This window comes from Paramormyrops kingsleyae, chromosome 5 (assembly GCF_048594095.1).
Source record: "Paramormyrops kingsleyae isolate MSU_618 chromosome 5, PKINGS_0.4, whole genome shotgun sequence".
Taxonomy (NCBI): Eukaryota; Metazoa; Chordata; class Actinopteri; order Osteoglossiformes; family Mormyridae; genus Paramormyrops; species Paramormyrops kingsleyae.
In genome coordinates this window covers 40,513,897-40,527,410 of record NC_132801.1, presented here as the reverse complement: position 1 = coordinate 40,527,410, position 13,514 = coordinate 40,513,897, and the positions used below count along the sequence as shown (strand labels likewise).

The 13,514-nt window shown below is 39.5% G+C and overlaps 1 protein-coding gene across 5 annotated transcripts in view; it reads left to right on the top strand.

Moving 5' to 3' along the window:
* Window positions 1-13,514, top strand: part of svild (supervillin d) — a 108,109-nt gene that overhangs the window by 68,691 nt on the left and 25,904 nt on the right. For 4 of the 5 annotated variants that reach the window (XM_023798688.2, XM_023798689.2, XM_023798686.2 and 1 more), the window contains 5 exons: window positions 2,387-2,448; window positions 8,456-8,571; window positions 9,922-10,141; window positions 11,219-11,631; window positions 12,160-12,358. In XM_023798688.2, coding sequence (XP_023654456.1) covers window positions 2,387-2,448; window positions 8,456-8,571; window positions 9,922-10,141; window positions 11,219-11,631; window positions 12,160-12,358 — 1,010 coding nt within the window. The remainder of the gene's footprint in view (window positions 1-2,386; window positions 2,449-8,455; window positions 8,572-9,921; window positions 10,142-11,218; window positions 11,632-12,159; window positions 12,359-13,514) is intronic. The other variant, XM_023798690.1, reaches the window with a different exon arrangement.

Sequence of the window (13,514 nt, the reverse complement as noted above, 5' to 3'; positions counted from 1 at the left end):
TAATGCATTATGAAACTATTTATAGTGCATCATAGATGAAAGCTTCATAAAGCATTTAAGACGAGAAAGCAGAAAATAAAAAACATGTTTTCTGAAGTAATCCTCTGCGCAATATTTCCATAATATGGAGAACAGAGCTGAGATTGCAACATAATCAATATAATAAAGCCTATAAAGATCGCGTCTCAGCATTCCAATTAACTCCAAAATAATTACAGTAAAATCCCGTTATAGCGGACTCGCTTATAACAGAATATCATCTATAATGGACGAGGTCCGCTGGTCCCGGCTGTGCACCTTTACAAACATGCAGAAAAGCACTGGATATAGCGGACTCGCATATAACAGAATTTCACTTATAACGGACAAACAATTTTGTCTCCAGGGCCGCTTTTAGCTATAGATTTGTTCGGCTATAACAGACATGCAGGCTCCACTTAAAAAAAAGGCGCATGGTGTGCTGGTGATATCCAGTGCAGATACGTAGTCGGGATTATTAATAGTCATGCATCTGGTCAGGGAAAGTTGGATTACTACATGTACAATATAATAATCTATACCACAAGTGTATCTGCTGGGGCGTGGCATGAGTAAATGGTGTCCTGTAGTTGTGCTCTCGGCATACAGCAACTCTGGATATAATGTAATGTTTTGCCAGGTCCCTTGAAGTCCGTTATAACGGTATTTTACTGTAAAATAAAAGCGTGCGCATATTACAAAGGTCAAACATGAAATGCAATGACTGAAACTGAAAAAAAAAATCCATTCAAATAATATGAACAGATAAGATAGATCTTTATTGTCACTATTACAGAAATAGTGAAAAACAGTTTAGCAGCTCTCTGTTTAGCAGCATAGAAGTAATAAATAGCAGTATAAATGTAATAAATAAGAGAATAAAACACACAAAAAGAGACAGCCATCCTATTATGCAATGAGCGCAGTATTTTAGTCCGTATAGAAGACAGTCATTGAGGGCGGTGGATACTGTTTCCCAGAAACAGTCATTCAGGGGGTGAGGGGTGGGCGCATTTGACTGCCTGTGGGTAAAAGCTTCTGTTAAGTCTCTTTGTTCTTGCTCTGATTGACCTGTAGCGTCTGCCAGAGGGGAGGGGGGAGAAAAGATAGTATCCAGGGTGTGAGGAATCTTTAATGATTTTACTGGCTCTTCGCTGGAGTCTGCCAGTGTAAATGTCCTTGAGGGGGGGTAGTGCTGTTCCGATTACCCGCTCTGCCGCCCTTACCACCCGTTGCAGGTTCTTCCTGTCTTCCTCAGTGCAGCTACTGAACCACACTGTGCAGCAGTAGGTCAGGAGGCTCTTGATGGTCGAGCGGATGGTCGAACAGGAAGATATTTTTATATTTTGTTTAGTCACTGTCTACTTTGAAAGTTTATTAGTAAAATAGCAAAGACAAGATACGGTTATTTGTGCAGAACATTTCACACAGATGCGATTGTAAGTATTTTATGGAGATCAAATAATACAGAATAACATTACAGAGTAAGAATGACCCCTGAACTCAACCCAGAAGGTTCCCCGTTGGCTATGGGGATCGAACCAGCAACTTTTGCGATGTACGGTGACAGCATAAACCACTGCACCACCGTGCCACTGTACTAGGTCCTTGTAACATTTATGTAACTTATGCATTTAGTCTGTCTGCAATTCATTGCCAAGCCAACTCCCTGGCTGGATTTATGGCCACAGTATTGCCTTTTTTTTAACAATTACATCTTTGTATTTTTCATACAGCTCCATCAGCAGCGTTTATTCTGTAGCGGAAAAAAACACCGCTCTCGTTTTACACGCTTTGCGACTCATTCGGTTGATCTATCGTTCATCCATTCATTTGGGCTTCTTAAATATTGTGCGTGTGCGCACTAAGTGAGACTATGCAAGTCTGTCTTGAACGAACCTTGATTAGTTAAAGCTGAACTGCGTTTGTGGAACGACATGAGGCTAAGTTTAGAGATGGCAGTAGTTTAAGTCTGACTTTTTCGGGAAAGTCTGCCTTTTTAGCTACTTTCATGGAATACCCCCCAGGACTGATTGCTAGCCCTTCTTAAAGTGTTGTGTGTTTCTTGTGAATATTGTCTTTAGAATTGCATCAGCTCTATTGTTAGTTTACTTTAAACTGGCACTTGGAGTCACTATAAGTATGTAAACATAAAACGTGACAGCAGTTAATACGTAGCTCTGGATAAACTGGGTGTGTGATTAAAACAATGGCCTCAATGACAAATAAAATAACCCATTCAGTTTCGTCATGTTTTGGGAATGCTTGCCTTTGTAATCTAACTTTTCTCATCTTTTGTGTGTGTTGTGTTTCTTCTATAGCATGTCTTTGTAAGATAATCCATTTGACATGTGTATGTTCTTTTTAGCTGACATTACTGAAGATGACACAGCCAACCCAAATGTTTCTGCCAAGACGGCTGTGTTTCAGGTAAGTTCTTCAGTACTGGGACAGTGGAATGGGAGACTGCTGCTGAATTTTCTGAAATTTTATGTTTTTTTTCCATTCCGTTGCTTATGTGTTACACGCAACTTGTTAGGGCTGGGCGATGTATCAAGTTTCTAAGATATATCGATATATTTTCATATGAGATACAGGATATAGAATAGTATTTATATTGATACAGTTTATGTTGCTTTAAAATTATACTTGTAGAGCTACCAGTTCGCCTGTTTCTCCTCTCCCTGTCTGTCTCTCACACAACTCTGCCCTGCCTCACCCCTCTCCCTCTCCGAACACAACCCTCCCACTCACTCTCAAGTCCTGCATGTAGTGACAACATGGATATAGACACAGACACAAGTCAAGCTAGCAAAGAGGAGCTGGTTGGTAAATAATACATGCCAGTAGTTTATTTTTGAGACATTTTTTTTCATGTACATGTACATTCATAAAGTGTTATAAATTTGTTAATAAAAGTGCCTGTGTGGTATTAGGGACACTTGACTTTGACTTGAAACTGTCTTTCTGTTATTATTCTAAGGGGGATATATATATATATATATATATATATATATATATATATATATATATATATATATATATATATATAAGGGCTGTGCATCGATAATTTTTTTTTTAACTAATTAAGTTTCCTGTATTTAATCGTGATTAATCGCACAAAATTCTTAACATTCACAAATGTAAAGTTACACAATAACAATTGAATAATATAAATTTTCTGTAACATAAACCCAGGAGCATCATATTTTAGATTTTACATTTTAATGAATTGACCTGTGAAAAAACTAAAATTCTTTACTTACATTTGTTGCAAACAAGTATCAAGCTGAGTTATAACTAGATAAACAGACTTCACTGAGAAGAGATGCCATTGTATTACCCATCAAAACACACAATTAATTTCGTTTCCATAAACATAGCAGTTGAAACTTAAAACTAATCTATCATCAGATCAGCTATTGTAATTCTGAACAGTCACCATTTTACTTTTACGTACAGTAGTTTTGCTCACAGTTTATGCAAATAACAATAGATTCCACTCTTCATCAATAAATTGTACGGTGACACCAAGGTAGTTGTCATTACTTACAGATGCCCTATGATACCCAGTTAGGGCAACGTACTGAGCTCTCTCTAACATGCTCATTTTCAGTGCCCTATCGTTCTCATATACAGTGATTATTCTAGACATAGGGTAAAATCCTGTTATAACGGACTTCAAGGGACCTTGCAAAACAGTCCGTTATATCCAGAGTCCGTTATATGCAGAGTTGCTGTATGCCATTTACTCATGCCACACCGCAGGAGACACACTTGTGGTATATATTATCATATTGTACATGTAGTAATCCAACTTTACCTGAACAGATGCGTGACTATTAATAATCCCGACTCCGTATCTGCTCTGCATGGATATCACAGACATGCCAGACGCCTTATAGGCGGAGCTGCATGTCAGTTATAGCCGAACAAAACTACAGCTAAAAGCGGCCATGGGGACCCTTATAAGTGAAATTCCATTATATGCGATTCCGCTATATCAGTCCGCTATATCCGCTTTTTCTGCATGTTCTTAAAGGCGCACGGCCGATGCCCGGAACACCGGGACCAGCGGACCTCGTCTGTTATAGACGATATTCCGTTATAAGCGAGTCCACTATAACGGGATTTTAGTTCTTCTGTATGGCAGATTATAAAATGAATCTCCTGACGCAATTCAAAAGACTTCTTTCAGTCCCTCGTCTTCATTTTTTTTACGCGTCAAGATGTCAAAATTAATCACAAAAATTAACGCGTTTATTTCCCCAGCACAGATATGATTTTTGGTCCATATCACACAGCACTACAACTTTGCCACCTTGAGTGCACTGATGGCACTCTACCCCATCCTGTGCTCTTGTGATGCATTTTTTCCTTCCATAAAATGTTGTCGTTTATTTTTAGCAGATGCTACAGTTGCATGATATTTCACCTAACATATTGATATTAGCTTATATTTGTTAAAATTCAAGATATCGGCATTGGTACAATGGCATTGGTACAGGTGATATTTAAACTTTGTCAAAACTCAAAGTTAGCGGCACTAGAGCTGAAGACATAACAGTACCACTTAAAGCTGTCATCATAATGCATTACAGAGACCTTCATGATACATTATAATGCATTCATATAGTATTATAAACACGGCTATAACTATTTATGAGGTCATAACACATTATAGCCATGTTTGTTATGCATTATGAATGTTCTATGAAACTCATATATAATGCACTATAGAAACCTTCATGATGCATTATAATGGTCAGTATACTCCATTATAATGCATTATGAAACTATTTATAGTGCATCATAGATGAAAGCTTCATAAAGGCATTTATAATGCAGAATAAACATGGCATAACATGTTATGCCTTTTTATAAATAGTTATAGCCATGTGTATAATAGTTTATTAATGTATTTTAATGCATTATGAAGGTATTTATGATGCATTATACATAGGTGCTTTAATTAAAGTGTCACAGACATAACTAGTGCAATAATAACTAGTGCTCCTTCTCCACTTAGAAGTGGTCTCAAAGTGCCTATGCAACTGTTTTTTTATGGCTTGCGGGTACATATTTTGTTTTCCCTGCATTAAAAAGACAATGTAATGTCAGCTAATCTGTGCTGACAAATTCGGCAGTTTCACTGCCGGCAATCAACCCCCCGCAAGCGTCTAAGAGGTTAGCAGATTATCGAAATCGGCAATGTTACACAAAGAAATATATCAGTAATCAGTCAACATTTTAACAGTGGTGCATCACCAGCATATGCCATTATCAGGGTCACACAGGCCCTGTCGCTGCTGGGGTTAAGAGATTGACTATGTTGGGGCACCTACTTCGTAGACATAATTCATTCTCTCTTCCCTTTTGCTCATGCGTGCAGGGTGTGGTTGACGCATGCCCAAGCGGTAACGCGGGTTCTTTTTGGGGTGTTTAGGCACGCTGAAATAAACATGCTTGTTTTTGGCGCTCTGCTTGTCTTGACTGCCTCTTTCCCATTTTCTGCTGCACCCCAGCTCCACAACAGTTGCTAATGCACCAGGACCTAACAACATCAGCAAGAGGTTCTAATCCAACAGCAAAGCAGGTTGATGTAAATCCTCTCCTCTGGTTATAGTGCCCAGGTTATTGTCATGCTTTGACAGCAAGATATCATTTAAAAGATATCTTAAATTTTTTTATAAAACTTCCTGCCCTTGACCAGAGGATTATAGAGCATGTTTGCTTTTATTCGAGAGGTTTTCTATACCTTAGTCTGCTCCACAAAGGCATTTATGTTAGTGATATCTTTTGTTTTCTGTTCCTTTACATATATTTTTTAGCCAACCCTTTTGCCCTGAACAATATTCTGCAGACTACTAGTGTAAAAGTATATGTGTTTCAAATATGGCCTTTGGCTGAGTGAATCATTCTTTGAAACAAACCTTCTTATCGGCCCTTTGGGGCTATGAAGTCATTACTATCTGCACAGAAGGTCTTGTAAAGGTCAATAAGGGAATCTATGGAAGTGAATCTGTCTCATCGCAATTTGAATTTTATATGCCACTAAAATTCTATCATTGAATATTTATGCATTGGAAATATGCATCAGATTTTTTTGCCTCTGAATTATTCAAGTAAGAATTGCATTGTACTCAGTACATGACAATAAAAACTTTGATTCCTTAAAATACATGTTTCCTTAAAATACATGTTTCCTTAAAATACATTTTTTTCCTGGCAGCTATCTTTTTACACAGGGCCATTATTCACAATAGTTTTTTTTTCACTGCTAACAGTTTGGATCAGGAGTTGGTTATTGTAAAAGAAGTAATGTGCATGCAAGTGATACAGTGGTATGCAAAAGTTTGGGCACCCCTCAATAAATAACATATTTTGGTCATTTTATAATTGAAATGATGTAAAGACAGCCTCTGTAGGAAATGGAAAAAATTGCACAATATTTTCAGCAAACATTGATGCATAGTTACTTTTTATGTCATAAATTGAACAAAGATAAAAATAATGTTTTTATTTTTTATATTTTTTTAATTTATGACATAAAAATAAATGCAATACAGTACAATGCAATTCTTACTTGAATGCCTTCTTCACAGACTGGAGGATTAAACTAATAAAGCAGCGCAACATTACAGTAACTAACATAAAATAAACCACTAACTTACATCTACTATTAGAGCATTTATGTCATTTATTTAAACTTTATTTTACCAGGTAAATTAAATGAAAACCAGTTCTCACTGCTTTACGTGATATTCAGGAGAAAAAGCAGATAAAGCCTCAGAACTTCCTGGGATACAAACGTCAGGACCAGAATGCATTGCATCAAGACCAGAATTAATTGCTTTAAGCCAGCGTTGAAAGCGGCTGCATGAATTCGAACGCACTCACAGATTCTAATTGCTTAACATTGGTATCCCGGATGTATAACTCGTATTTTTAACCACGTATTTTTGCATGTAAATTCAGACGATCGAATTGGAGCAACTTTGAAATGTTCTCTTTGCATTTTTGAAGCTTGAATTTTTTGTAAGTTGTATCTTTAAACCATGAATTTGTTTTATCATGAATTTGTGAACATGGAAAAATAGTAGTGAAACTGCATTATAGAAAATTTGAAGACTGTAATTCAGAGGCAAAAAAAATCTGATGCATATTTCCAATGCGTAAATATTCAATGCTAGAATTTCAGTGGCATATAAAATTCAAATTGTGATGAGACAGATTTATTTCCATAGAATGTCTCATTAACAGCCCTGACCTTTGGCTTAAGGACACAAATAAAAACTCCAGGGATTTCAGCTGACTTAAAAAGGACTTTCTGATACACAGTTACATATTGCCTGGACACACTTTTTTCCACCATGTCAGATGTTTTAGTAGATCAACTCACAATTCATCACAACTATCAGGTGGGCATTATGTTTTTCTTAGGAAAGAAATTGAAGCCCCTCATCTGAAAATCCTGATGTGGCTCCAGATTCATTGCACTGGAATACTACTATTAATCTTCCTGATGATAATTAAAATATACTAAATAAATGACTATATCTGCTGCTAGGGAACACTAACTGTATTTCTTATAATGTCACTATATTTGAATATCAATCTGCTTGTAGTCGTATTGTTTTATTTTTTGTTTTTGGCAGGCTTTCTTCACCAATCCAGGAGCCTTAATACCAGATAAAAACAATGCACAAAACAATGCACAGTTCTCAGGCAGCGATATAATACAGCCTTTAAGGACCCCCATAAATGCTTAGAGGATTCAGACTGGATTTGCTGCTTTGTTAATACATAGCACATATGTATGTGATACATAGACTAAACACAAAAGAATCTTTGCAACTTCTTTGCAAGATTTTTCACAATTGCTAGTTTTCAAAAATTTATGACGTTGTATATGATTTGCTGAGGTACACCTGGTAAATTCAAGAAAATGTTAGTTGTTGGTGAACTTCTGTTAAATAGATATGGCTACACACCTACCTAAAAATTTGGCTGAAGGTGCTGTGTAACTGTATATGGCATGGTATAACGTCAGATAAGACGGGGGTGACAGTTATCAAGTGTCAGTCTGTTTGATTTATTTAGAGGTTTCGCAGCTTGTTTGCCTGTAGTGAGATCCAGTTATTCGCTCCAACCTGATCATGAAAGCTGAGCTGAATACAAGCTAAGAAGGAGCAGAGCCTTTTCTGTAAAACTGGGCTGTGTTTGGTGACCTTGAGAAGGTCTTGTGCTTTTCTTGCCTGTTCAGAGCAACATGTATGTTTTCCTCTGAAGAACGATTATTTGCTCTGTTGATAAAAGCTGCTCATTAACAAACTGTACTGAAAGCATGGGCATATATAGATTGAGGAACGGATGTGAATTAAGAGAATGTTTGTGTTTGGGACGGAATATCAATTTTGGTGTTCATGTTTCCTAGGAACTGGAGCAACCCCATCTTTCAATCGACAGTCACAAACAGAAAATTTACCAAGCCAATGAGGTCCAAGCTCAAACTCAGCCAATTACTAATAAGGATAGAACCACTGTGTGCAGGTAGGCAAGATGAATTAAGTACTGAACATCATAACTCAATAATGCATTTGTTTTCATAACAACAGTACTGTTTAAATGGTTCGATAAACATCCTTCACAGTTCCCCTTCAATGTCTTTTGTCATAATACAAATGCAAGTAATCATCTTGGTTTGTTCAGTCTAAGCGCTGGAGATGAAGTACTGTTGGCTCAGCTTACAAAAATTTGATAATAAATGCTGTACTGGTAAAAGCTGTAATTTCCTATTGTCTTTAAGTTGTGCTCCGAACACCAACAGGTCAATGGGTTTAACTATAGTGTTTTTGGTCCCTGGTCCTGGGGCAGTGTGGTTAAACCTGCAATGAGGTGCAAAATAAGGAGGAACTTTCTGACAGATATGCATACACATGGATGACCACCCAATTAACCCCAACTGGAATGGATGGTTTAAAGCTATCTAGGTGTGACTTGGCATTTATCCACTATTTGCTCTGTCTTGGAAGAGGGCAAGATTAAAAGGCAGATTTCCTGACAGTGCTGATTGGGGTGTCTGCCTGTCAGTGGTCTTCATCTTCCTCTCTTTCCCATCTGTGCAGGAAATGGGCTTTCACTCTGTCCACAGGAAGGCAGTGTTTCCAGGGGTAGTGAATCATTAAAAAAAGCAGAACAGAAATGATCTGTGTGGAGGTCTGAGACAATGGTGCTGAACCTGGCTGTGAAGAATGTGCTGTGGGGATGCCCTTAACTGTGCAGCAGTTAATGGTGATTGAGCCCTCGCTTCACAGAATCAGTTGTAGGTCTTTGTAACTTAAAGTAGCATTTTGTTGCATTCTGAGCATGATTTAAATTCACAAAATGAGCTCACAGGCTTCTCTAGATATGCTATGTAGGCTGTAGATTGCCTTTATACCGTGTGTATTCCTGATGATGTTATTGAACTGCTGCCTTTTACTTTCAGTATATTTTACCTTTCTTTTCTCCCTGGGCACTGCAAGGTGTCTGCCCCTTCACTGTGACCCCCAATCATGCTTGCCTTGCCCTTGCAAGGCTGAAGGATTGAATCATGCCTCTCCTCTGAGCGTGTAGAGTTTACATGTTCTCCCTGTGTTTAGCGGATTTCCTCTGGGTGCTGCAGTTTCCTCATGTAGGCCAGAGACTAATTAAAGCTAATTGACATCTCTGGGTTGTCCTTGGTGTATGTGAGCCTTATTCCCTGTGCTCCCAGGGTTGTAGCTCCATAACCCCGACCCCCCCCCCCCTCCCTGACTCTAAGCTTTATAGCCAGTAAGCAGATCGGTGGACTAGACACTGTAGCTTGTCAGCCCAAGGTAACCTGTGTCATATATTCTCTCATTCGGGTGTGATTTGCAGCCTCCCCAAGGTTGGAGTGACAGGCGAGTTCAATGAGGGGCGTCTAGAGAGAGGAAGCACCGGCTCCAGTGTGTCTGAGACTGGAGGGAAGGAGCCCAATAACCGGACTTTCCAGGAGGAGAGCAAGGCAGATGTCGGAGATGTTGTCGAGAAGCAGAGGCCAAAGGGAGCACTGCCCATCAGCCAGCCGACTGCTGCGTGTGAGGCAGTGGTGGGAAAAGTACTCAATTTTCATACTCCAAAATGTTACTCAAGTAAAAGTCATCCAATAAATTATTACTCAAGTAAAAGAAAAAAAAACTAGTTTTGAAAGTATTTAATTATCAAAAGTAAAAAGTGCTACATATTTAAATCTACTGATCTTACAAAAATTAACCTATCCTTTTAAATTCACTCAAGACAGGTCACAATAAGGAAATCTGAATTGCAGGAGGATAAGCAGATATTCTCTTTTTATTCAGAAAATGGGCTGTTTGTGCAAAAGATTGATCTACAGGCCAGATTTAAGTATAAATACATCATGGGCAAGTTCTTTTAGACCTCTTATAAGTAGCGCATGAGTGACAAAATCCCTTGTCATTCACTACAGAAAAAAAATTATTTATATTTTACCTAGCCCTACTCATATTGTACAGCCCTATACTCAGGCATCATATTTCTGTTTTTAATTCGGTAAATAATGATGTTCATGCAGATTGTATCGAAGTAAAAAATATATTTGGCTCAGAAATGTAGCAAAGTGAAAGTAAAAGTTGTTACAACTTAAAATACTTGAGTAAAGTACAATATTTGTACTTCGTCACTTTACGCCTTAGGTGTGCGGTGGGTGATGTTTCATACTGTTTCTTTTTAAAAATCTGTTGATTGTATTAGTTTGGGGTACATATTCAGACAGTGAAAACACCATGTATATGTTTTACAGTAAAGTCCTCCATCACTTTGTATACACACTGCCTATGCTGAGGTGTCGAAATAGGCTATTGACTCTAAAATTGGACTAGTTTCATTTATAACACCAACAGCTTTTTCGCCCAACAATTAGGCCTCTGTTTCAGTGAGACATTAGTGCTGGAAAACCCTCAGTTACTGGGCAAGAACATCTCAATGGAAATCACCACACTGTTTTAATTTAATTACACTACTAGTGATAAGAATTCAATTTAAATTCTTTCCTGCTTTATGAATGCTCTAACCAGACTGACGGGGGTTGAGTGATTGTATCACGGGAATGATGTCTGACTGAGCTGACTGTCTTAAATCTGTAATCATTCTTATTGGTGTCTGTTTGTTTCCACAGGGTCATGAAGATGATGAGCTGCCTCACCTACTTCTGATGACTCAGCATGCTGAAAGCCAGGACATGCAAACCAGTCTGAAAGCAGAGGCCCAGTCAGGGAGCCAGCCCACCACGGAGCAGCAGGACTCAGACATCAAGAGTCCTAGCTTTGAGAAGAACCTGGATGAGGTTGACACCAAGATTGAGGAAGAGGCCCCACCCTCCACAGCCCCTCCTCCTCAAAAGGGGAGGAGTAGCTCCTCCAGCTCCAGAGACTCCATGGCCACAAGCTCGTCCATGGGTACCTGCGAGCCCCCCCGCACTCCCTCCCCAAATGAGTGCATCTTCCTGGAGAAGGCTTCCTGTTTCTCTGAGGAGGGGGAAGAGCTGGACAGCAGCCTGGACAGCAGCATGAGCTCCTCTCTGAGGGACAGGTACAGGTGCCCCGCAGTGAAGTCACCAGAATGCAACATGCCATCCAAGAAAATGTTTATAGGCATTTATCTGGGTAGTAAGTGTGTTTTGCTCAGAAAAACACTACCTTTAAAATATATGCAAATGAACACTAACAAAACAAAAAATAAGAATTTCTTCTGTTTCTTCTCCATGTTTTAGTTCAATTTCACCACCAGGTCAATTAATTACTTAATTAGTTGAACGATTTGATGAGTAATTGATTAGCCAAACATGATATGCTAGTCATTGAGTCAATAAATGCTAAATGGTTTCTGTAAATACTGGGGTGATGGTTTTACACCAAAGTAAGGATCATTTAAACAGAAATTTCTTTGGAACGCTACTGTATATATAAATATATAGATACAGAAAATGATGTTGAGCAACCTGGTGGCTCAGTACCACCATAAAAATGTGGTCACTAATTCTGCATTAATGGACCATACAGTATGGCAGGATCTTTGGGTATCAGACCCCTTTCAGTATGGCTTCTTTCTGCTGGACAGGCTTGCAGACTTGAGCAGTGGTGACGAGGAGTGGAGAAGCAGGAAGAAGAAGACCAATACCGGCGACTTGATGCACATGTCTCTGACTGAGCGCTGTAACCAGCTGCAGGATGCTGAGAATGCTTGGAAGAAGAAGGTGGGGGCTACAGAATGCACACCACATGGAAAGCATCTGCCAAGTACAGGACACACCAGAGAGGTCACGCTGATTTTAGTTTGAAGGCTTGTTTGCATTTTGTCTCATTGCCAGAACATTGTAAAGTCATTGCCTTTGTATTTTCTGTGCCTTCTGTACTTAATAATAATGGAGTACCTCAGTATTTGATGTTTAATGGAAGTGGAAGCAAAGTATGATGAGGCAGGAGTAGGGCATCCTAACTGCAGATTGGAAGCCTTAGTCTTCATGTTGAATGTGCTGTAGCAGAGCTTCAGGAGTGCCAGGCTGTCTGTGGGGCAGGGGTGTGTTATCCCTGCCTGCACTCACTCCTTCTTTCCTGAAAATTCAGCCCTGGCTGCTCTGCTCTCAGGACTTATCCGGCATCCTGTTCTTCACATGCCATTATCAGGAGCCTGGCTCTCTCTCCTGTTTTTATGGCTCAGACTTTGAGTGCTGCATCTCCATGTCTTGCTGTCTGCTGGTCTATCTTGTACTTAAGTTATACTCCTTATGGAACCATGATTTATAGCCTGTGGGATTGGTGTTTATTTTTGGTGTTTATTTTACAGTTGTGAGCTCATTATTGTTTTTGAAAAGCAGGAATGGGATAATTTGCCTTTTTTGGGAGGCACAGATTCTGGTTCACATCATGTCTGTATGGAAAGATCCTGCAGAAAGATCCTGAAGGACTCATCCACAATTTTCTTGCTTCAGTCATTTTTGGCTAATTTCAGCTGAACTTGTCAGTGGTCCACTGAAAGTGGAGGGTTCACAAAGAGGGCAGCCTTCACCCACAGGCTCTACTTTTGGGGTGATGGTGGTTTCTGAAATCAGTATTTGCGGCTGACCGAAAGAGCAAGTGAAATTTTGGTGAATCGAAATGGTTTGCTACTGCTGCCATCAGGGGCGGATTAACGCACAGGCAAGATATGGCTTAAGCCTAGGGGCCCCACGTGTGCCAGCCTGCAAGGGGGGCCCCATTGGCGCAGAGGGGGGCGGGGTTGGGGGGCCCACAGACTACTGTAGCCTAGGGGCCTCTGTGCACCTTAATCCGCCCCTGGCTGCCATACAGACAATCTTGTGCCGGGTGCATTTTTGAAGGAAGGCTCTGTCTGTTTTCCCAGAGCACAGAGTAGACAGAGGGGGAAAAAATCCTTCACGGTTCCCCTTCAGTCATTTCCTGAAACTGAAGGAATGA